Raw genomic sequence first — 25,781 nt, forward strand, 5'->3', positions numbered from 1 at the left:
AATTTTGAAAAATAAGTCATTTCATAAACTTAAGTACATTAGCTAAAACAAAAACAAGCCTAAGGAAACTTGTGCTACATGAAACATGCATGTTTTAGATGTTAAAGTTTACGTGTCAAGTTACAAACAATGAGACTTCTCTTCTGACAGTCCTTATTGACCAAACAATACTGTAGAGACACCAGAGACTAGTCTTTTAACAGTTATTTATTGGTCTTCGGTTACATTAAAACACATGAATATTAGAAGAGACTGTTAGTACATGCTAAAAAATACAAATTTGACAATGAGTTTCATTTCCTAGCAAATTAACGAGTGAAAAACACATTCCAAAAAGTTATAACACAGATTTTTCTAAAGTTACAATTAATCCAAATACAGTTAGTGTGTGATGTTTTCCACCTCAATAATATTGTTTAGTGATCTGCTAACAAAAAATAAAGCTACTTCAAAAACAGCAGTTTGTGTATTATTACAATTACTTTCCTGCTGACCTTGGTTTGAACCTGTATAATTTTTAGTTCATTGATACTACTAGCACTGTTTCATAAGTGTTGTACAAACACGTAATGTCAGTATCGTGCACGAGAGAATCTAAGTAAAAATATTAGCTTTCATAAGCCCAAAATTTCACATAAATATCACAGCTTTCTTCCAGAAGTAGAACAAAAAACATAAACCTGTAATGTAAATACACAGTGATATAAATCTAAAGATCATACAGACTGAAACACAAAATTCAGTTGACTGTTTTTGTCAGTTTACTGTTAACTTATTAACAATAAGTTGGTATAACTGTGGAATTTCTTGATCAGTAATATACAGCTGTCTTAAACAATTTACTAAAACAAGTTGTATAAATCAAACTTTTCAACTTAAATGAATTTTGCATGTGGGAAAATGTGGCCATTACACACATAGTACTGCTGGAGTTATTGTAAAATATCAACTGAAAAAAAATATTTTTGTATTCTATATATAAAAGAAAGAAATTGGGGAAGTAAAGTCCTTTATAGTATGCTTTTATCTATTCGTTTCAACTATACCAAAAAACAGGTGACCAATTAATCCAGAACGTGGTAATTACATAATTAAAAACATGCATAATTATGTGTAAGTAACTACCCATTAAATATCACTTTTCAGAAACACTAATTACTGTTTAAAAACTGTAGTAAAGAAATGTATATTATTCAGATATGAAGTGAATTATAAATTAGTCTAATGTACTTTATTACACTGTGCACTCCAGTTGAAATGGGAGGATGTATTGTGCATATTTGAAAATGTCAATAGAAAATACAAATTTGTTTATCTGGTTGAATCTTTTTCTATTGTACGAACGAAAGGTAGTGTCAAAAAGTAATTTTCAATCACATTTTAAACTAATTACTATGGTTAAACTGGGAGAGAGGGCATTATAGTTTAAACTGTACAATTTGTTTTAAATTTATATCTCTGAAAGTGAAGGAAGAACAGAAAACAAAAATATCCTAAAGAAAAATAACATTCATTTTATTGAAAAACACAATTATAAAAATGTGTAATAAGTGATTAACCTTGTGTGTTGACACTTCTTACATATGACTTTCGAATCATTTTAGAAAGTGTTCATGATTTGGGGGCAAGTCGCTACAACTGAATTTTGAAACTGTTTGATTTTTAAACAAACATATTTATAAATATGTTGGTCTGCTTATCATAAGAGCAAAACTGAAAAACTCCATTCAGTTGCTACCTGCCAAAAAAGAAATGCGTGTTAAGGTACCTTGATGTAAAAATCAAAACTGAAATCTACTGTGAAGTCACTACCTGTCAAAGAAGAACTAGCTTATATTGAAATACTTTGATATAGAAATCAAAACTGAAACCTACTGTGAAGTCACTACCTGTCAAAGAAGAACTAGCTTATATTGAAATACTTTGATATAGAAATCAAAACTGAAACCATCAGATAGTTGCTCCCTATCAAAGAAGTAATGAAATACATTAAAGTACTTTGATACATAAAAATGGTTTGTTTTCAATTACTTTAATGTTAGTGTGAACATTCAGTGGATAAGATGATGGCGTTTCTCAAAGATTTTGTGTGTGTATGAAAATATTAATACTAAGGCTTGAGCTAAATCAGATAAAGGAAAGACTGCACTGAGAACAGTAAATCCAAACATCTGACTAAATTCAGTTTATTACAAAAAAAAAACAAGCTGAAACTAAAAAAATAAATAAAAATTCTCACTGATTGACAGAATCACATGGTACATGCTATAGCATAGGAAATAGAATGTACCCTAGGTTTTGGAGGTGACTGAAGAAGTAGGACCCACACTGTGGTGGGGATACACCGTCTATCAGTCTTAACCTCCATTCACCAGTTTCACATAAAATATAAAGAAATAAAATAATACAAATAGGAGAGAAAGATGCAAGCACTCAAGCCCATATCTATATCACCCTTCACTCAGTTGTGGGTTGGTAACTGCTCTTCAAAGTAGAGAAAAATAAAAATGAGGTACTTTGTTAATGACATAATATTGCAAGTACATATTTGTTTTTCAATACCTTTTGTATTTTGAGTTTAAAAAAAAACATTTAAAAATAAGTTTGGTCTTCAAACTTTCATTAAAAATGACATTATTTAATTTACAAATTTAAAATAAAACTAATTCTAATAAATAATGCTCATCAAATACTTTTAACACAATTATATCCTTCCCAACAATGACACACAAGTTTTTTAAGTGTTATCATTATGAGAAAGTGCCACTTATCAAAATGAACACTATTAACATTTTTTGAAAAACCTTAAAAATTGACAACATCGATTACGAGGGCTGTTCAAAAAATACACGGACCGTTTCAATTGCGCAGCTCCAGTTGGTTCCAGGGGAATCCACTAGGTTCGCACAGATCAGCTGATTACGGCGCCATTTCCCGATTGCAGATATCTTCATTTGTGTATTAGCTACGCTGTTTTAAGTGAAGTGCGATTTTCTCGTTTGGCGGATTTCAGAATGAATGACCTGAAGGAGCAACGACTTGCTGTGAAATTCTGTGTTAAACTTGGAAAATCTGCGACTGAAACTTTTGCTATGCTTAACACGGCTTACGGTGATGTTGCTATAAAGCATACGGCATGTTTCAAGTGGCATGAACGTTTTAAGGATGGTCGACAGTCCATTGAAGATGATGAGCGTCCTGGACGTCCTTCCACGTCAACTGACGACCCACAAGTCGACAAAATCAACACCCTGGTGCGGGCAAATCGACGTCTGACTGTCAGGGAGCTTGCTGAATAGTGTGGGATATCAGTTGGATCTTGTTACGAGATTTTGACCGAAAAATTGAAGATGCACCGCGTTGCTGCGAAATTTGTGCCTCAGAACTCGTGAGTTTTTGGCCAAACACTCGATCACTGTTCTTCCCCACCCCCCTACTCACCTGACCTTGCTCATTGCGATTTTTTCTTGTTCCCAAACTCAAAAGACCCTTAAAAGGAAGAAGATTTAAGACGATTCCCGAGATTAAGGCAAATGCGACGAAGGAGCTGGAGGACATTACAAAAGAAGCGTACCAGAACTGTTTCAACAAGTGGAAACACCGTTGGGATAAGTGTGTGCGTTGGGAAGAGAGTACTTTGAAGGGGTCCCAGACCTGTAACTTCTAAATAAAGTACATTTTGTTTTATGACGTCGGTCCGCATATTTTTTGAACAACCCTCATATAACTTGTGGCATTTAAACTTAAGTGAAATACAACTTCACACAAGATATAAATGTGACCAAAGAACACAGGTCAACCAACCAGCTGTAGTGATACTCGTCCAAAGAATGCAAGTCTGTCAATACCCTTGTTAATGATAGTTGTCCACATAAAAATACAACTGCGATCAGTTACTGAAGTAACTTTATAATGTGACGTTAATACTTTTGTTAAAAGTTAGGTAATATAACATTAGATTTTTAATAGAAGTAATAAAATTATTTATGTTTCTGTGCAGACAAAAACAGTTCAACTTGCTACCTTCTGTCAGTTATACACCTGCATTACCACTATTTTGTTCTTTAACTCTTAAGTTTCAGTTTATAGATCTTAAACACTAATAAAGTACCTCAACTATGTGTCGGGTATTGTTTATTTTCTTGGACTAACTATTGAGACCAATTACCGAAACACAGCTATACCAGCACCAAAGCCTTAGTTTCATTTCTTACTGACTAATGACATGTACTGGGGTTACATAGAAAGTATAACAAAATGATAAAACCGATTAATTAATTTATTAATGTATGGTTGAAAACATGAATATCACAGCTGTTTCTCAGGTCACATAAGACAAAGAAACATGTCAGGATATAATATTACTTTTTGTTAAGTAGAAATTATTATCAAGATATTTTGTTTCATTAATCTGTCGAACATTACTTGTCTATAAAACATAGGTTCATCAACACCCCTAAATAATGCTCATCTACAGAATTCTAGGCTGTTAATATCAACCATGTAATAATGGATTATCAGTTGGTATAATAACAGGCTACTACAACCATTATCACTCAGTATAATGACAGACTTCTACAACCATTATCAGTTGGTATAATCACAAACTCCTACAACCATTATCAGTTGGTATAATGACAAACTCCTACAACCATTATCAGTTAGTATAATGACAAACTCCTACAACCATTATCAGTTAGTATAATGACAGACTCCAACAACCATTATCAGTTGGTATAATGACAAACTCCTACAACCATTATCAGTTGGTATAATGACAAACTCCTACAACCATTATCACTCGGTATAATGACAAACTCCTACAACCATTATCAGTTGGTATAATGACAAACTCCTACAACCATTATCAGTTGGTATAATGACAAACTCCTACAACCATTATCAGTTGGTATAATGACAAACTCCTACAACCATTATCAGTTGGTATAATGACAAACTCCTACAACCATTATCAGTTGGTATAATGACAGACTCCTACAACCATTATCACTCGGTATAATGACAAACTCCTACAACCATTATCAGTTGGTATAATGACAAACTCCTACAACCATTATCAGTTAGTATAATGACAAACTCCTACAACCATTATCAGTTGGTATAATGACAAACTCCTACAACCATTATCAGTTAGTATAATGACAAACTCCTACAACCATTATCACTCGGTATAATGACAAACTCCTACAACCATTATCAGTTGGTATAATGACAAACTCCTACAACCATTATCAGTTGGTATAATGACAAACTCCTACAACCATTATCAGTTGGTATAATGACAAACTCCTACAACCATTATCAGTTGGTATAATGACAAACTCCTACAACCATTATCAGTTGGTATAATGACAAACTCCTACAACCATTATCAGTTGGTATAATGACAAACTCCTACAACCATTATCAGTTGGTATAATGACAAACTCCTACAACCATTATCAGTTGGTATAATGACAAACTCCTACAACCATTATCAGTTGGTATAATGACAGACTCCTACAACCATTATCACTCGGTATAATGACAAACTCCTACAACCATTATCAGTTGGTATAATGACAAACTCCTACAACCATTATCACTCGGTATAATGACAAACTCCTACAACCATTATCAGTTGGTATAATGACAAACTCCTACAACCATTATCAGTTAGTATAATGACAAACTCCTACAACCATTATCACTCGGTATAATGACAAACTCCTACAACCATTATCAGTTGGTATAATGACAAACTCCTACAACCATTATCAGTTGGTATAATGACAAACTCCTACAACCATTATCAGTTGGTATAATGACAAACTCCTACAACCATTATCAGTTGGTATAATGACAAACTCCTACAACCATTATCAGTTGGTATAATGACAAACTCCTACAACCATTATCAGTTGGTATAATGACAGGCTACTACAACCATTATCAGTTGGTATAATGACAGACTCCTACAACCATTATCACTCGGTATAATGACAAACTCCTACAACCATTATCAGTTAGTATAATGACAAACTCCTACAACCATTATCACTCGGTATAATGACAAACTCCTACAACCATTATCACTCGGTATAATGACAAACTCCTACAACCATTATCAGTTGGTATAATGACAGACTTCTACAACCATTATCAATTAGTATAATGACAAACTCCTACAACCATTATCAGTTGGTATAATCACAAACTCCTACAACCATTATCAGTTGGTATAATGACAAACTCCTACAACCATTATCAGTTGGTATAATGACAAACTCCTACAACCATTATCAGTTGGTATAATGACAAACTCCTACAACCATTATCAGTTGGTATAATGACAAACTCCTACAACCATTATCACTCGGTATAATGACAAACTCCTACAACCATTATCACTCGGTATAATGACAAACTCCTACAACCATTATCAGTTGGTATAATGACAAACTCCTACAACCATTATCAGTTGGTATAATGACAAACTCCTACAACCATTATCACTCGGTATAATGACAAACTCCTACAACCATTATCACTCGGTATAATGACAAACTCCTACAACCATTATCACTCGGTATAATGACAAACTCCTACAACCATTATCACTCGGTATAATGACAAACTCCTACAACAATTATCAGTTGGTATAATGACAAACTCCTACAACCATTATCACTCGGTATAATGACAAACTCCTACAACCATTATCACTCGGTATAATGACAAACTCCTACAACCATTATCAGTTGGTATAATGACAGGCTACTACAACCATTATCAGTTGGTATAATGACAGACTCCTACAACCATTATCACTCGGTATAATGACAAACTCCTACAACCATTATCAGTTAGTATAATGACAAACTCCTACAACCATTATCACTCGGTATAATGACAAACTCCTACAACCATTATCACTCGGTATAATGACAAACTCCTACAACCATTATCAGTTGGTATAATGACAGGCTACTACAACCATTATCACTCGATATAATGACAGACTCCTACAACCATTATCAGTTGGTATAATGACAAACTCCTACAACCATTATCAGTTAGTATAATGACAAACTCCTACAACCATTATCAGTTGGTATAATGACAAACTCCTACAACCATTATCAGTTGGTATAATGACAAACTCCTACAACCATTATCACTCGGTATAATCACAATCTCCTACAACCATCATCACTGGTATAATCACAAACTCCTACAACCATTATCACTCGGTATAATCACAAACTCCTACAACCATTATCAGTTGGTATAATGACAAACTCCTACAACCATTATCAGTTAGTATAATGACAGACTCCTACAACAATCATCAGTTGGTATAATGACAGACTTCTACAACCATTATCAGTTGGTATAATGACAAACTCCTACAACCATTATCACTCGGTATAATGACACTCTCCTACAACCATTATCAGTTGGTATAATGACAAACTCCTACAACCATTATCACTCGGTATAATCACAAACTCCTACAACCATTATCACTCGGTATAATGACAAACTCCTACAACCATTATCACTCGGTATAATCACAAACTCCTACAACCATTATCACTCGGTATAATCACAAACTCCTACAACCATTATCAGTTGGTATAATGACAAACTCCTACAACCATTATCAGTTGGCATAATGACAAACTCCTACAACCATTATCACTCGGTATAATGACAAACTCCTACAACCATTATCAGTTGGTATAATGACAGACTTCTACAACCATTATCAGTTAGTATAATGACAAACTCCTACAACCATTATCAGTTGGTATAATGACAAACTCCTACAACCATTATCAGTTGGTATAATGACAAACTCCTACAACCATTATCAGTTGGTATAATCACAAACTCCTACAACCATTATCACTCGATATAATGACAAACTCCTACAACCATTATCAGTTGGTATAATGACAAACTCCTACAACCATTATCAGTTGGTATAATGACAAACTCCTACAACCATTATCACTTGGTATAATGACAAACTCCTACAACCATTATCAGTTGGTATAATGACAAACTCCTACAACCATTATCACTTGGTATAATGACAAACTCCTACAACCATTATCAGTTGGTATAATGACAAACTCCTACAACCATTATCAGTTGGTATAATGACAAACTCCTACAACCATTATCAGTTGGTATAATGACAAACTCCTACAACCCTTATCACTCGGTATAATGACAAACTCCTACAACCATTATCAGTTGGTATAATTACAAACTCCTACAACCATTATCACTCGGTATAATGACAGACTCCTACAACCATTATCAGTTGGTATAATGACAAACTCCTACAACCATTATCACTCGGTATAATGACAAACTCCTACAACCATTATCACTCGGTATAATGACAAACTCCTACAACCATTATCAGTTGGTATAATGACAGGCTACTACAACCATTATCACTCGATATAATGACAGACTCCTACAACCATTATCAGTTGGTATAATGACAAACTCCTACAACCATTATCAGTTAGTATAATGACAAACTCCTACAACCATTATCAGTTGGTATAATGACAAACTCCTACAACCATTATCAGTTGGTATAATGACAAACTCCTACAACCATTATCACTCGGTATAATCACAATCTCCTACAACCATCATCACTCGGTATAATCACAAACTCCTACAACCATTATCACTCGGTATAATCACAAACTCCTACAACCATTATCAGTTGGTATAATGACAAACTCCTACAACCATTATCAGTTAGTATAATGACAGACTCCTACAACAATCATCAGTTGGTATAATGACAGACTTCTACAACCATTATCAGTTGGTATAATTACAAACTCCTACAACCATTATCACTCGGTATAATGACACTCTCCTACAACCATTATCAGTTGGTATAATGACAAACTCCTACAACCATTATCACTCGGTATAATCACAAACTCCTACAACCATTATCACTCGGTATAATGACAAACTCCTACAACCATTATCACTCGGTATAATCACAAACTCCTACAACCATTATCACTCGGTATAATCACAAACTCCTACAACCATTATCAGTTGGTATAATGACAAACTCCTACAACCATTATCAGTTGGCATAATGACAAACTCCTACAACCATTATCACTCGGTATAATGACAAACTCCTACAACCATTATCAGTTGGTATAATGACAGACTTCTACAACCATTATCAGTTAGTATAATGACAAACTCCTACAACCATTATCAGTTGGTATAATGACAAACTCCTACAACCATTATCAGTTGGTATAATGACAAACTCCTACAACCATTATCAGTTGGTATAATCACAAACTCCTACAACCATTATCACTCGATATAATGACAAACTCCTACAACCATTATCAGTTGGTATAATGACAAACTCCTACAACCATTATCAGTTGGTATAATGACAAACTCCTACAACCATTATCACTTGGTATAATGACAAACTCCTACAACCATTATCAGTTGGTATAATGACAAACTCCTACAACCATTATCACTTGGTATAATGACAAACTCCTACAACCATTATCAGTTGGTATAATGACAAACTCCTACAACCATTATCAGTTGGTATAATGACAAACTCCTACAACCATTATCAGTTGGTATAATGACAAACTCCTACAACCCTTATCACTCGGTATAATGACAAACTCCTACAACCATTATCAGTTGGTATAATTACAAACTCCTACAACCATTATCACTCGGTATAATGACAGACTCCTACAACCATTATCAGTTGGTATAATGACAAACTTCTACAACCATTATCAGTTGGTATAATGACAAACTCCTACAACCATTATCAGTTGGTATAATGACAAACTCCTACAACCATTATCAGTTGGTATAATGACAAACTCCTACAACCATTATCAGTTGGTATAATGACAAACTCCTACAACCATTATCACTTGGTATAATGACAAACTCCTACAACCATTATCAGTTGGTATAATGACAAACTCCTACAACCATTATCAGTTGGTATAATGACAAACTCCTACAACCATTATCACTTGGTATAATGACAAACTCCTACAACCATTATCAGTTGGTATAATGACAAACTCCTACAACCATTATCACTTGGTATAATGACAAACTCCTACAACCATTATCAGTTGGTATAATGACAAACTCCTACAACCATTATCAGTTGGTATAATGACAAACTCCTACAACCATTATCAGTTGGTATAATGACAAACTCCTACAACCCTTATCACTCGGTATAATGACAAACTCCTACAACCATTATCAGTTGGTATAATTACAAACTCCTACAACCATTATCACTCGGTATAATGACAGACTCCTACAACCATTATCAGTTGGTATAATGACAAACTTCTACAACCATTATCAGTTGGTATAATGACAAACTCCTACAACCATTATCACTCGGTATAATCACAAACTCCTACAACCATTATCAGTTGGTATAATGACAAACTCCTACAACCATTATCAGTTGGTATAATGACAAACTCCTACAACCATTATCAGTTGGTATAATGACAAACTCCTACAACCATTATCACTCGGTATAATGACAAACTCCTACAACCATTATCACTCGGTATAATGACAGACTCCTACAACCATTATCACTCGGTATAACAACAAACTCCTAGTTTCAGACTTTCTAAGGCTGTTGTAAACTGTGTATAAAACTAAAAATGTTGTTAACAGTTAATCGTGGTTAACATGATGAAGTCACAATATACTTAGTTATTTACAATATACAAAAACACAGTAACATTTAACACATGATAAAGATACATCTTTGGAATAACTTTCTTAATATACAATAGAACTCATTAAATACCTAAAAAAATTGTAATTTTTTCTTTGTAAAAAATTTCATGAAAATGAATAAAATATTTTTCTAACATCTATGTATAAACAATAACTTAATTGACTAATATGACCTAGTCTTTTTAGTAAGCTAGCAAAATTATGAGTAGTTAAACTTATAAATCTGAAGTCATTAACTTTAGTCCTCCAACTCTGGTGGAGGCACCCCAAAAAGTTTCCAAGAGCTTGCAGTTTCTAGACGTCTTCTCTGGGGAGGTGACTGCCTCATGGAGGTGTCTGGTTTGATCGGACTGTATAGATGTTTTCTGTAGTAACAGAAATACTTCATATTTAGCATCATGACTTTTTTCATTATGGTTTGTGAGACTGAAACAGAAATTCCTGTATCACCCGTACAATGAGTACTAATATGAAAGTTTATATGTTGTAAAGTAATGAGTAATATATATATATTTCTTTTTATATTCCTCAATACTGGTGAGGCCCAAGAATTGCATTAGATCAAATAATTGTATTTGTCTGATACAGCATTACATGTAACATATTGGATGAAGTGACCCACTTTATCAGTAAAATAGACAGAAGGTTCACGTGATAATCGGTGAAGGTACTTTAATGTATACTATTTTTTGGAAGACTTGTGCATATTATTAGGGTGTTATGTAACCAACAGTAAGTTTAGTTTATTGATATAACTTTAAATAAACAAGCATTTTCTAATATATCTTTTAAGATAAAAATACACTTACAACACAGAGATATTTTCTTTTCCATGGCTTACAGCATTTCCATTACAACTTCGTTTAGCAATAACTTCTTCATTTTTCTGAGAATCTGAAATTTATTTCTTAAGTAAATGCTACAAATGTGCAACTTGGAAGTTATCGTAGTGTAAGTTCACCTCTTCTGTAGAGGTTAACGTACAAAAGTAGTAAGAGAAAACTTAAGTCTTCTTACAATAATACTAATAAATAATATTCAAACAACTGATACTCAGTTACATTACCAAAAAAATATTAATTAAAAATTAGCATTACTTTATCTACATTAACCTCAAATCAATGAAAGACACAGACTTACCAAGTTCGTTAGGTGTATTAGTGCTATGGTTGCTGGACTTGGGGGTATTAGAAGGAATATCTGTACTCCACTGGAGACATCTGTAAAAGTTTACAGGGACTACACTTTACACAATATGTCCTTGTACTTTTTTAGTAATACGTTAATCACACATCACTAAACAACTTCTATATAAACGTTCCTAATATGTTCCCTCTTGCAGCTTTCTTAACCCATGCGTTAAGCCTACGAAGTCCAGCCACTAGCAGCATTTACTCGAGGCATGAGAAACAGACAGTTCAATTCCAAGAACTGTTCAATCAATCTTTGTTTCACTAACCATCAGATTTGCAACGTCCTCCATTACAAACAGTTTGAAAATGACAAGTGGAACAGCCTCTGATGGCAAAGCTGCCATTACTTAAGGTCGTACAGTAAAACAAATATCAATTGGATTAACACATATTGTCTGAAGAGTCCACCATCCATCAATTGACACTACTAGCAGTATCCATATCTATATCATTATTCTAAAGTGACATAATCAGGTTCTGGTTGAACACAAATTCACTCATACTGGAACATCTGTGCAGCCCAACCCTGCCATCTTGTAGCTATAGTGGTGACTAAAACAAATCACTGCAAAACATTTAAGGTCACATCACTCGACACCTTGGTAAAAAAAAATTTTCTGTTATTCACAAAGGAACACTGCACACGTGGTCACCATACAGTCTTAAAGGGCTGTTTATCTGTATTCTAACACATAGTTACAACACATTTGTTGATTGATGTGTTAATACATTGTTAGCAGTGAATGTGTTAATACAAATAACTGAATGAATGAAGACACGTGAAGAACAAACACAGCAGGTTAAACTTAACAGAACAAACACAGCAGGTTAAACTTAACAGAACAAACACAGCAGGTTAAACGTAACAGAACAAACACAGCAGGTTAAACTTAACAGAACAAACACGGAAGGTTAAAGCGTAACAGAACAAACACAGCAGGTTAAACGTAACAGAACAAACACAGCAGGTTAAACATAACAGAACAAACACAGAAGGTTAAACGTAACAGTTTTGTTTTCAACAAATTTAGAAGCAGAATTATCAACTGACTAGAGTGAAACTAAATAAATATCCAACCTTATTTATCAACACTGTTAAACCTAAGAAGCACTTAATTAATTCCAACAAGTGAAAGTAAAGTGCTCCAAATTTTATTATTAAAACAATATTAATTTAAAAAGCTGCCTTTCAGTAATCCAGAGACAGTTAATAATAGATGTTGTTATTGATTTAAAATAAAGTTCTTTAGACAACTAGCAACATGTTATAACTGACAAACACAAATACTTAGAGAGTTGAAGTCATAAGTTGCAAGATACACCAATCCAAAGACATTATCGATTAATATAGTTACTTCATTATAAAATAAATCTGTGAGTTTATTTATAATCACGAGATAGAAAGTTTTCTTTAGGACAAAACGTAAGATGTCAACACTTGTGACTGTGAATTACTAACCTCAAACCAACTGCTGTTATTTCACACACGTGTCAAAAACTATGAATCTTCCTAACAAAACAGAAATCATGCACTATATGGTTTGATTATATATTGCAGAGGTTCGGATTTTTCCTAGATATGTAAATTAGCAGCCAGAAACAAGCACTTGTTTTACACACTTTCATTTTTCCTACTCTGAACTACGCACGACTAGAATATATTCAGGTATATGTGTAGAAAAACAATAGCATAAAAAAATCTAGTACACACACACAGAAAAATCTTAAATTAACGTCACAAACATTTCTGGGATAAGTAATATTCCACTCACCCCTCGGTACCAGAAGAATTGAAGTTCTTGCTTACAGGTTCTGGTTTTAAAGAAAGGTCTATTCTTGAAGAAAACTATAAAGTAAGAACAGTGCTAACTTATTATATTTGTATAATCAACTGACGTGAGGAAATCTAATCACTTGAAAGAACACATGCATTAGTTTTCCATCCATAGCTAAGAAATGAGTCTCAAAACACATACATAGACAGAGAAACATTGAAACTTGTGAGAAATAACCAGACAGTAGACAAAAATACATTAACTCTAGAATTAACATTTTGATGAAACTGGTGTATATTTTGTGGAAAGTTCACACAATTTTGTCCGACTTAAAATTTTTAAACATGTGATAAACATTTCTACAATTTTTTAAAAGTTCATATGAGTTATTATAATAACAGTTCATATAAGTAATCTAATATATATTGGACATAAATTTTATACCTTCTTCACAGAATTATGCTGTTCTCTTCTGGTAGATTTCTGGTGCGTTGGATGAGATGAGCCACTTTCTAAGTGTAATTAAATGAAGTAGAGTGTTCTTATCACATATACACAGATAAAGTCAAAACGTGTGTGTTTATTTACATCCTAACTCCTCAAAGTCTACTCAGCCAATCTCTCTCAAAATATGTATGTAAACACGTAAATTGGAAATTATGGGAAATTCCTAACAGGGTCAAACTTGAACTTAACTCTATTTCTATTTTGTAAATCCTCTTGGTGTAGTCACCCCCAGCCTATTGAGTCAATCTCAAACAATCTTGGGAAGTTGACACTTTAGACCATGTTGAATATTCTGAGGAGATCCAAAGTGTGAAAGTTGTTGGATTGTTTCTTGTACAACCATGTTTTTCTCAGAGTCACTGAGATGTAGGGTGTTCAAGGGTGGGATCACCTCAGAATCTTTATTTGTTGGTAGATGGAAAACAAACTACAAATATTGTTTGTGAAGAAGTTTTATTATAACTTTAAAATAAAGTTTATGATCAGGTTATTACTTTGTAACACATGATTGTTGTTAAACTCACACTGTTTTAAGTTGATGGATATTTTAGTCCGTCACATATCAATCATCAAGAACGAGTTCAGATTCTATAATTAACCATTACAATGGAAGTTTCGAAATATACCAAAACATACAGAGAACTACATTTCAATAATGTTTCTTTATGAAAAGTGAGAGAAACAAACAGAAGTGTGGGTAATACTTCAGACTTTCTTTCCATATATGAGGAGTGGGGGTATCTTCCTCAAAAACTCAATTGCCCCCTCCCAGATTTTTCAAATTTATGGATTTTATTTCCAGACAATAACACTTCATGTGAAAAGCTGGGTATCCTTAAAAACATACAGTTTTACACAAACTTTTATAAAATTTGTTTATAAACACAATATTATATTTATAAACATACTGACTTTGTTTTATAAACACAATATCATATTTATAAACATACTGTCTTTGTTTTATAAACACAATATCATATTTATAAACATACTGTCTTTGTTTTATAAACACAATATCATATTTATGAACATACTGTCTTTGTTTTATAAACACAATATCATATTTATAAACATACTGTCTTTGTTTTATAAACACAATATCATATTTATAAACATACTGTCTTTGTTTTATAAACACAATATCATATTTATAAACATACTGTCTTTGTTTTATAAACACAATATCATATTTATAAACACACTGTCTTTGTTTTATAAACACAATATCATATTTATAAACACACTGTCTTTGTTTTATAAACACAATATTATATTTATAAACATACTGTCTTTGTTTATAAACACAATATCATATTTATAAACATACTGTCTTTGTTTTATAAACACAATATCATATTTATAAACATACTGTCTTTGTTTTATAAACACAATATCATATTTATAAACATACTGTCTTTGTTTTATAAACACAATATCATATTTATAAACATACTGTCTTTGTTTTATAAACACAATATCATATTTATAAACACACTGTCTTTGTTTTATAAACACAATATCATATTTATAAACACACTGTCTTTGTTTTATAAACACAATATTATATTTATAAACATACTGTCTTTGTTTATAAACACAATATCATATTTATAAACATACTGTCTTTGTTTTATAAACACAATATAATATTTATAAACATACTGTCTTTGTTTTATAAACACAATATCATATTTATAAACATACTGTCTTTGACATTCACTTCCCACCAAACACAAAATAAACTTCTGTCTCTTCCCACCACTTAGGTTCCCTGAACACGTCCCTCCCCACCACTTAGGTTCCCTGAACACGTCCCTTCCCACCACTTAGGTTCCTGAACACGTCCCTTCCCACCACTTAGGTTCCTGAACAAGTCCCTTCCCACCACTTGGGTTCCTGAACCGTCCCTTCCCACCACTTAGGTTCCCTGAACACGTCCCTCCCCACCACTTAGGTTCCCTGAACACGTCCCTCCCCACCACTTAGGTTCCTGAACACGTCCCTTCCCACCACTTAGGTTCCCTGAACACGTCCCTTCCCACCACTTGGGTTCCTGAACACGTCCCTTCCCACCACTTGGGTTCCCTGAACACGTCCCTTCCCACCACTTGGGTTCCCTGAACACGTCCCTTCCCACCACTTGGGTTCCTGAACCGTCCCTTCCCACCACTTGGGTTCCTGAACACGTCCCTTCCCACCACTTAGGTTCCTGAACACGTCCCTCCCACCACTTAGGTTCCCTGAACACGTCCCTCCCCACCACTTAGGTTCCCTGAACACGTCCCTTCCCACCACTTAGGTTCCCTGAACACGTCTCTTCCCACCACTTAGGTTCCCTGAACACGTCCCTTCCCACCACTTAGGTTCCCTGAACACATTCTTCTAACTCTTGCTAATTCAGTCTGCATTCTCACCAAGTCAGATATAAAAAGTTAACTGGTGTTTTTCCTATCTACCAGTAGTTACAGAAATGTATAAGGTTTGGGTGTTAAGATGTTCTACAGATACACCACTTCCACAGTCTAAAAAAAACAAACTTCAATCTAGTCAAATTAGTCTGTAGACACAGAAGTACTCTTGTTACCGCACATGCAACAAAATGATCGAATTTTGTCATGTTATTATTTAAACATGAAGGTTTGTAACTACATGCACATTCCTTAAACCAGTAACTTACCATGTTTGTCTTTGAAAAATCCTACAAACACAACAAAATTGTTTGTTTGAGGAATGGTGTATTCAAGTCCAAAATGTTTCTTCAAGAATGTTAAAAATTTGTGGGACGGTCGATCAATAGCAAGCTCTTCTGGAGAAACTTCTTCAATCTGTAACCAACAACATGAGTTACTACCAGAAACTTCTTCAATCTGTAACCAACAACATGAGTTACTACCAGAAACTTCTTCAATCTGTAACCAACAACATGAGTTACTACCAGAAACTTCTTCAATCTGTAACCAACAACATGAGTTACTACCAGAAACTTCTTCAATCTGTAACCAACAACATGAGTTACTACCAGAAACTTCTTCAATCTGTAACCAACAACATGAGTTACTACCAGAAACTTCTTCAATCTGTAACCAGCAACATGAGTTACTACCAGAAACTTCTTCAATCTGTAACCAGCAACATGAGTTACTACCAGAAACTTCTTCAATCTGTAACCAACAACATGAGTTACTACTAGAAACTTCTTCAATCTGTAACCAACAACATGAGTTACTACTTCAGAAACATGAGTTAGTACCAGAAACTTCTTCAATCTGTAACCAACAACATGAGTTACTACCAGAAACTTCTTCAATCTGTAACCAACAACATGAGTTACTACCAGAAACTTCTTCAATCTGTAACCAACAACATGAGTTACTACCAGAAACTTCTTCAATCTGTAACCAACAACATGAGTTACTACCAGAAACTTCTTCACTCTGTAACCAACAACATGAGTTACTACCAGAAACTTCTTCAATCTGTAACCAACAACATGAGTTACTACCAGAAACTTCTTCAATCTGTAACCAACAACATGAGTTACTACCAGAAACTTCTTCAATCTGTAACCAACAACATGAGTTACTACCAGAAACTTCTTCAATCTGTAACCAACAACATGAGTTACTACCAGAAACTTCTTCAATCTGTAACCAACAACATGAGTTACTACCAGAAACTTCTTCAATCTGTAACCAACAACATGAGTTACTACCAGAAACTTCTTCAATCTGTAACCAACAACATGAGTTACTACCAGAAACTTCTTCAATCTGTAACCAACAACATGAGTTACTACCAGAAACTTCTTCAATCTGTAACCAACAACATGAGTTACTACCAGAAACTTCTTCAACCAACTGTACCAGAAACTTCTTCAACAACATGAGTTACTACCAGAAACTTCTTCAATCTGTAACCAACAACATGAGTTACTACCAGAAACTTCTTCAATCTGTCAATGAGTTACTACCAGAAACTTCTTCAACATGAGTTACTACCAGAAACTTCTTCAATCTGTAACCAACAACATGAGTTACTACCAGAAACTTCTTCAATCTGTAACCAACAACATGAGTTACTACCAGAAACTTCTTCAATCTGTAACCAACAACATGAGTTACTACCAGAAACTTCTTCAATCTGTAACCAACAACATGAGTTACTACCAGAAACTTCTTCATCTGTAACCAACAACATGAGTTACTACCAGAAACTTCTTCAATCTGTAACCAACAACATGAGTTACTACCAGAAACTTCTTCAATCTGTAACCAACAACATGAGTTACTACCAGAAACTTCTTCAATCTGTAACCAACAACATGAGTTACTACCAGAAACTTCTTCAATCTGTAACCAACAACATGAGTTACTACCAGAAACTTCTTCAATCTGTAACCAACAACATGAGTTACTACCAGAAACTTCTTCAATCTGTAACCAACAACATGAGTTACTACCAGAAACTTCTTCAATCTGTAACCAACAACATGAGTTACTACCAGAAACTTCTTCAATCTGTAACCAACAACATGAGTTACTACCAGAAACTTCTTCAATCTGTAACCAACAACATGAGTTACTACCAGAAACTTCTTCAATCTGTAACCAACAACATGAGTTACTACCAGAAACTTCTTCAATCTGTAACCAACAACATGAGTTACTACCAGAAACTTCTTCAATCTGTAACCAACAACATGAGTTACTACCAGAAACTTCTTCAATCTGTGTAACCTGTAACCACAACATGAGTTACTACCAGAAACTTCTTCAATCTGTAACCAACAACATGAGTTACTACCAGAAACTTCTTCAATCTGTAACCAACAACATGAGTTACTACCAGAAACTTCTTCAATCTGTAACCAACAACATGAGTTACTACCAGAAACTTCTTCAATCTGTAACCAACAACATGAGTTACTACCAGAAACTTCTTCAATCTGTAACCAACAACATGAGTTACTACCAGAAACTTCTTCAATCTGTAACCAACAACATGAGTTACTACCAGAAACTTCTTCAATCTGTAACCAACAACATGAGTTACTACCAGAAACTTCTTCAATCTGTAACCAACAACATGAGTTACTACCAGAAACTTCTTCAATCTGTAACCAACAACATGAGTTACTACCAGAAACTTCTTCAATCTGTAACCAACAACATGAGTTACTACCAGAAACTTCTTCAATCTGTAACCAACAACATGAGTTACTACCAGAAACTTCTTCAATCTGTACCAGAAACTTCTTCAATCTGTAACAACATGGGTTACTACCAGAAACTTCTTCAATCTGTAACCAACAACATGAGTTACTACCAGAAACTTCTTCAAATCTGTAACCAACAACATGAGTTACTACCAGAAACTTCTTCAATCTGTAACCAACAACATGAGTTACTACCAGAAACTTCTTCAATCTGTAACCAACAACATGAGTTACTACCAGAAACTTCTTCAATCTGTAACCAACAACATGAGTTACTACCAGAAACTTCTTCAATCTGTAACCAACAACATGAGTTACTACCAGAAACTTCTTCAATCTGTAACCAACAACATGAGTTACTACCAGAAACTTCTTCAATCTGTAACCAACAACATGAGTTACTACCAGAAACTTCTTCAATCTGTAACCAACAACATGAGTTACTACCAGAAACTTCTTCAATCTGTAACCAACAACATGAGTTACTACCAGAAACTTCTTCAATCTGTAACCAACAACATGAGTTACTACCAGAAACTTCTTCAATCTGTAACCAACAACATGAGTTACTACCAGAAACTTCTTCAATCTGTAACATGAGTTACTACCAGAAACTTCTTCAATCTGTAACCAACAACATGAGTTACTACCAGAAACTTCTTCAATCTGTAACCAACAACATGAGAGAAACTTCTTACTGTAACCAACCAGAAACTTCTTCAATCTGTAACCAACAACATGAGTTACTACCAGAAACTTCTTCAATCTGTAACCAACAACATGAGTTACTACCAGAAACTTCTTCAATCTGTAACCAACAACATGAGTTACTACCAGAAACTTCTTCAATCTGTAACCAACAACATGAGTTACTACCAGAAACTTCTTCAATCTGTAACCAACAACATGAGTTACTACCAGAAACTTCTTCAATCTGTAACCAACAACATGAGTTACTACCAGAAACTTCTTCAATCTGTAACCAACAACATGAGTTACTACCAGAAACTTCTTCAATCTGTAACCAACAACATGAGTTACTACCAGAAACTTCTTCAATCTGTAACCAACAACATGAGTTACTACCAGAAACTTCTTCAATCTGTAACCAACAACATGAGTTACTACCAGAAACTTCTTCAATCTGTAACCAACAACATGAGTTACTACCAGAAACTTCTTCAATCTGTAACCAACAACATGAGTTACTACCAGAAACTTCTTCAATCTGTAACCAACAACATGAGTTACTACCAGAAACTTCTTCAATCTGTAACCAACAACATGAGTTACTACCAGAAACTTCTTCAATCTGTAACCAACAACATGAGTTACTACCAGAAACTTCTTCAATCTGTAACCAACAACATGAGTTACTACCAGAAACTTCTTCAATCTGTAACCAACAACATGAGTTACTACCAGAAACTTCTTCTGTAACCAACAACATGAGTTCTACCAGTAACCAACAACATGAGTTACTACCAGAAACTTCTTCAATCTGTAACCAACAACATGAGTTACTACCAGAAACTTCTTCAATCTGTAACCAACAACATGAGTTACTACCAGAAACTTCTTCAATCTGTAACCAACAACATGAGTTACTACCAGAAACTTCTTCAATCTGTCATGAGTTACTACCAGAAACTTCTTCAATCTGTAACCAACAACATGAGTTACTACCAGAAACTTCTTCAATCTGTAACCAACAACATGAGTTACTACCAGAAACTTCTTCAATCTGTAACCAACAACATGAGTTACTACCAGAAACTTCTTCAATCTGTAACCAATGTAACCAACAACATGAGTTACTACCAGAAACTTCTTCAATCTGTAACCAACAACATGAGTTACTACCAGAAACTTCTTCAATCTGTAACCAACAACATGAGTTACTACCAGAAACTTCTTCAATCTGTAACCAACAACATGAGTTACTACCAGAAACTTCTTCAATCTGTAACCAACAACATGAGTTACTACCAGAAACTTCTTCAATCTGTCTGTAACCAACAACATGAGTTACTACCAGAAACTTCTTCAATCTGTAACCAACAACATGAGTTACTACCAGAAACTTCTTCAATCTGTAACCAACAACATGAGTTACTACCAGAAACTTCTTCACTCTGTAACCAACAACATGAGTTACTACCAGAAACTTCTTCAATCTCTAACCAACAACATGAGTTACTACCAGAAACTTCTTCAATCTGTAACCAACAACATGAGTTACTACCAGAAACTTCTTCAATCTGTAACCAACAACATGAGTTACTACCAGAAACTTCTTCAATCTGTAACCAACAACATGAGTTACTACCAGAAACTTCTTCAATCTGTAACCAACAACATGAGTTACTACCAGAAACTTCTTCAATCTGTAACCAACAACATGAGTTACTACCAGAAACTTCTTCAATCTGTAACCAACAACATGAGTTACTACCAGAAACTTCTTCAATCTGTAACCAACAACATGAGTTACTACCAGAAACTTCTTCAATCTGTAACCAACAACATGAGTTACTACCAGAAACTTCTTCAATCTGTAACCAACAACATGAGTTACTACCAGAAACTTCTTCAATCTGTAACCAACAACATGAGTTACTACCAGAAACTTCTTCAATCTGTAACCAACAACATGAGTTACTACCAGAAACTTCTTCAATCTGTAACCAACAACACATTGAGGAGTTACTACCAGAAACTTCTTCAATCTGTAAGTAATAACACATTTAGGAGTTACTACCAGAAACTTCTTCAATCTGTAACTAATAACACATTTAGGAGTTACTACCAGAATCTTCTTCAATCTGTAAGTAATAACACATTTAAGAGTTACTACCAGGAACTTCAATCGAAAAAAACCAACAACATAGAGCTACCAGAAACTTCTTCAATCTGTAACCAACAACATGCAGAGTTACTACCAGAAACTTCTTCAATCTGTAACCAACAACATGAGTTACTACCAGAAACTTCTTCAATCTGTAACCAACAACATGAGTTACTACCAGAAACTTCTTCAACCTGTAACCAACAACATGAGTTACTACCAGAAACTTCTTCAATCTGTAACCAACAACATGAGTTACTACCAGAAACTTCTTCAATCTGTAACCAACAACATGAGTTACTACCAGAAACTTCTTCAATCTGTAACCAACAACATGAGTTACTACCAGAAACTTCTTCAATCTGTAACCAACAACATGAGTTACTACCAGAAACTTCTTCAATCTGTAACCAACAACATGAGTTACTACCAGAAACTTCTTCAATCTGTAACCAACAACATGAGTTACTACCAGAAACTTCTTCAATCTGTAACCAACAACATGAGTTACTACCAAGAAACTTCTTCAATCTGTAACCAACAACATGAACTACCAGAAACTTCTTCAATCTGTAACCAACAACATGAGTTACTACCAGAAACTTCTTCAATCTGTAACCAACAACATGAGTTACTACCAGAAACTTCTTCAATCTGTAACCAACAACATGGTTACTACTAGAAACTTCTTCAATCTGTAACCAACAACATGAGTTACTACCAGAAACTTCTTCAATCTGTAACCAACAACATGAGTTACTACCAGAAACTTCTTCAATCTGTAACCAGCAACATGAGTTACTACCAGAAACTTCTTCAATGTAACCAGCATGAGTTACTACCAGAAACTTCTTCATCTGTAACCAATAACATGAGTTACTACTGAAACTTCTTCAATCTGTAACCAACAACATAGTTACTACCAGAAACTTTCACTCAACCGCAACATGAGTTACCTAGAAACTTCTTCAATCTGTAACCAACAACATGAGTTACTAGAGAATCTTCTCTGTAGCATGAGTTACTACCAGACTTCTTCAATCTGTAAACAGCAACATGAGGTTACTACCAGAAACTTCTTCAATCTGTAACCAACAACATGGGTTACTACCAGAAACTTCTTCACTCTGTAACCAACGACTTCTTCAATCTGTAACCAACAACATGGGTTACTACCAGAAACTTCTTCAATCTGTACAACAACATGAGTTACTACAGAAACTTCTTCACTCTGTAACCAGCAACATGAGTTACTACTACTAGAAACTTCTTCAATCTGTAACCAACAACATGAGTTACTACCAGAAACTTCTTCAATCTGTAACCAACAACATGAGTTACTACCAGAAACTTCTTCAATCTGTAACCAACAACATGAGTTACTACCAGAAACTTCTTCAATCTGTAACCAACAACATGAGTTACTACCAGAAACTTCTTCAATCTGTAACCAACAACATGAGTTACTACCAGAAACTTCTTCAATCTGTAACCAACAACATGAGTTACTACCAGAAACTTCTTCAATCTGTAACCAACAACATGAGTTACTACCAGAAACTTCTTCAATCTGTAACCAACAACATGAGTTACTACCAGAAACTTCTTCAATCTGTAACCAACAACATGAGTTACTACCAGAAACTTCTTCAATCTGTAACCAACAACATGAGTTACTACCAGAAACTTCTTCAATCTGTAACCAACAACATGAGTTACTACCAGAAACTTCTTCAATCTGTAACCAGCAACATGAGTTACTACCAGAAACTTCTTCAATCTGTAACCAACAACATGAGTTACTACCAGAAACTTCTTCAATCTGTAACCAACAACATGAGTTACTACCAGAAACTTCTTCAATCTGTAACCAACAACATGAGTTACTACCAGAAACTTCTTCAATCTGTAACCAACAACATGAGTTACTACCAGAAACTTCTTCAATCTGAAACTTCTTCAACCAACAACATGAGTTACTACCAGAAACTTCTTCAATCTGTAACCAACAACATGAGTTACTACCAGAAACTTCTTCAATCTGTAACCAACAACATGAGTTACTACCAGAAACTTCTTCAACCTGTAACCAACAACATGAGTTACTACCAGAAACTTCTTCAATCTGTAACCAACAACATGAGTTACTACCAGAAACTTCTTCAATCTGTAACCAACAACATGAGTTACTACCAGAAACTTCTTCAATCTGTAACCAACAACATGAGTTACTACCAGAAACTTCTTCAATCTGTAACCAACAACATGAGTTACTACCAGAAACTTCTTCAATCTGTAACCAACAACATGAGTTACTACCAGAAACTTCTTCAATCTGTAACCAACAACATGAGTTACTACCAGAAACTTCTTCAATCTGTAACCAACAACATGAGTTACTACCAGAAACTTCTTCAACTTCTTCTGTAACCAACAACATGAGTTACTACCAGAAACTTCTTCAATCTGTAACCAACAACATGAGTTACTACCAGAAACTTCTTCAATCTGTAACCAACAACATGAGTTACTACCAGAAACTTCTTCAATCTGTAACCAACAACATGAGTTACTACCAGAAACTTCTTCAATCTGTAACCAACAACATGAGTTACTACCAGAAACTTCTTCAATCTGTAACCAACAACATGAGTTACTACCAGAAACTTCTTCAATCTGTAACCAACAACATGAGTTACTACCAGAAACTTCTTCAATCTGTAACCAACAACATGAGTTACTACCAGAAACTTCTTCAATCTGTAACCAACAACATGAGTTACTACCAGAAACTTCTTCAATCTGTAACCAACAACATGAGTTACTACCAGAAACTTCTTCAATCTGTAACCAACAACATGAGTTACTACCAGAAACTTCTTCAATCTGTAACCAACAACATGAGTTACTACCAGAAACTTCTTCAATCTGTAACCAACAACATGAGTTACTACCAGAAACTTCTTCAATCTGTAACCAACAACATGAGTTACTACCAGAAACTTCTTCAATCTGTAACCAACAACATGAGTTACTACCAGAAACTTCTTCAATCTGTAACCAACAACATGAGTTACTACCAGAAACTTCTTCAATCTGTAACCAACAACATGAGTTACTACCAGAAACTTCTTCAATCTGTAACCAACAACATGAGTTACTACCAGAAACTTCTTCAATCTGTAACCAACAACTGTTACTAACTTCTTCAATCTGTAACCAACAACATGAGTTACTACCAGAAACTTCTTCAATCTGTAACCAACAACATGAGTTACTACCAGAAACTTCTTCAATCTGTAACCAACAACATGAGTTACTACCAGAAACTTCTTCAATCTGTAACCAACAACATGAGTTACTACCAGAAACTTCTTCAATCTGTAACCAACAACATGAGTTACTACCAGAAACTT

The 25,781-nt window shown here is 34.4% G+C and overlaps 1 protein-coding gene across 10 annotated transcripts in view; it reads right to left on the reverse strand.

The window, feature by feature from the left end:
* Positions 1–191: 191 nt before the first annotated feature.
* LOC143228749 (alpha-tubulin N-acetyltransferase 1-like) overlaps positions 192–25,781 on the reverse strand; it is a 37,098-nt gene continuing 11,508 nt past the window's right edge. For 8 of the 10 annotated variants that reach the window (XM_076460051.1, XM_076460052.1, XM_076460054.1 and 5 more), the window contains 6 exons: positions 16,980–17,127; positions 14,240–14,307; positions 13,793–13,866; positions 11,968–12,047; positions 11,637–11,721; positions 192–11,192 (listed from right to left, as the gene is read on the reverse strand). In XM_076460051.1, coding sequence (XP_076316166.1) covers positions 11,066–11,192; positions 11,637–11,721; positions 11,968–12,047; positions 13,793–13,866; positions 14,240–14,307; positions 16,980–17,127 — 582 coding nt within the window. In that variant the 3' untranslated portion in view covers positions 192–11,065. The remainder of the gene's footprint in view (positions 11,193–11,636; positions 11,722–11,967; positions 12,048–13,792; positions 13,867–14,239; positions 14,308–16,979; positions 17,128–25,781) is intronic. The other 2 variants (XR_013015446.1, XM_076460056.1) reach the window with 2 other exon arrangements.

Source organism: Tachypleus tridentatus, chromosome 10 (assembly GCF_004210375.1).
Source record: "Tachypleus tridentatus isolate NWPU-2018 chromosome 10, ASM421037v1, whole genome shotgun sequence".
NCBI lineage: Eukaryota > Metazoa > Arthropoda > Merostomata > Xiphosura > Limulidae > Tachypleus > Tachypleus tridentatus.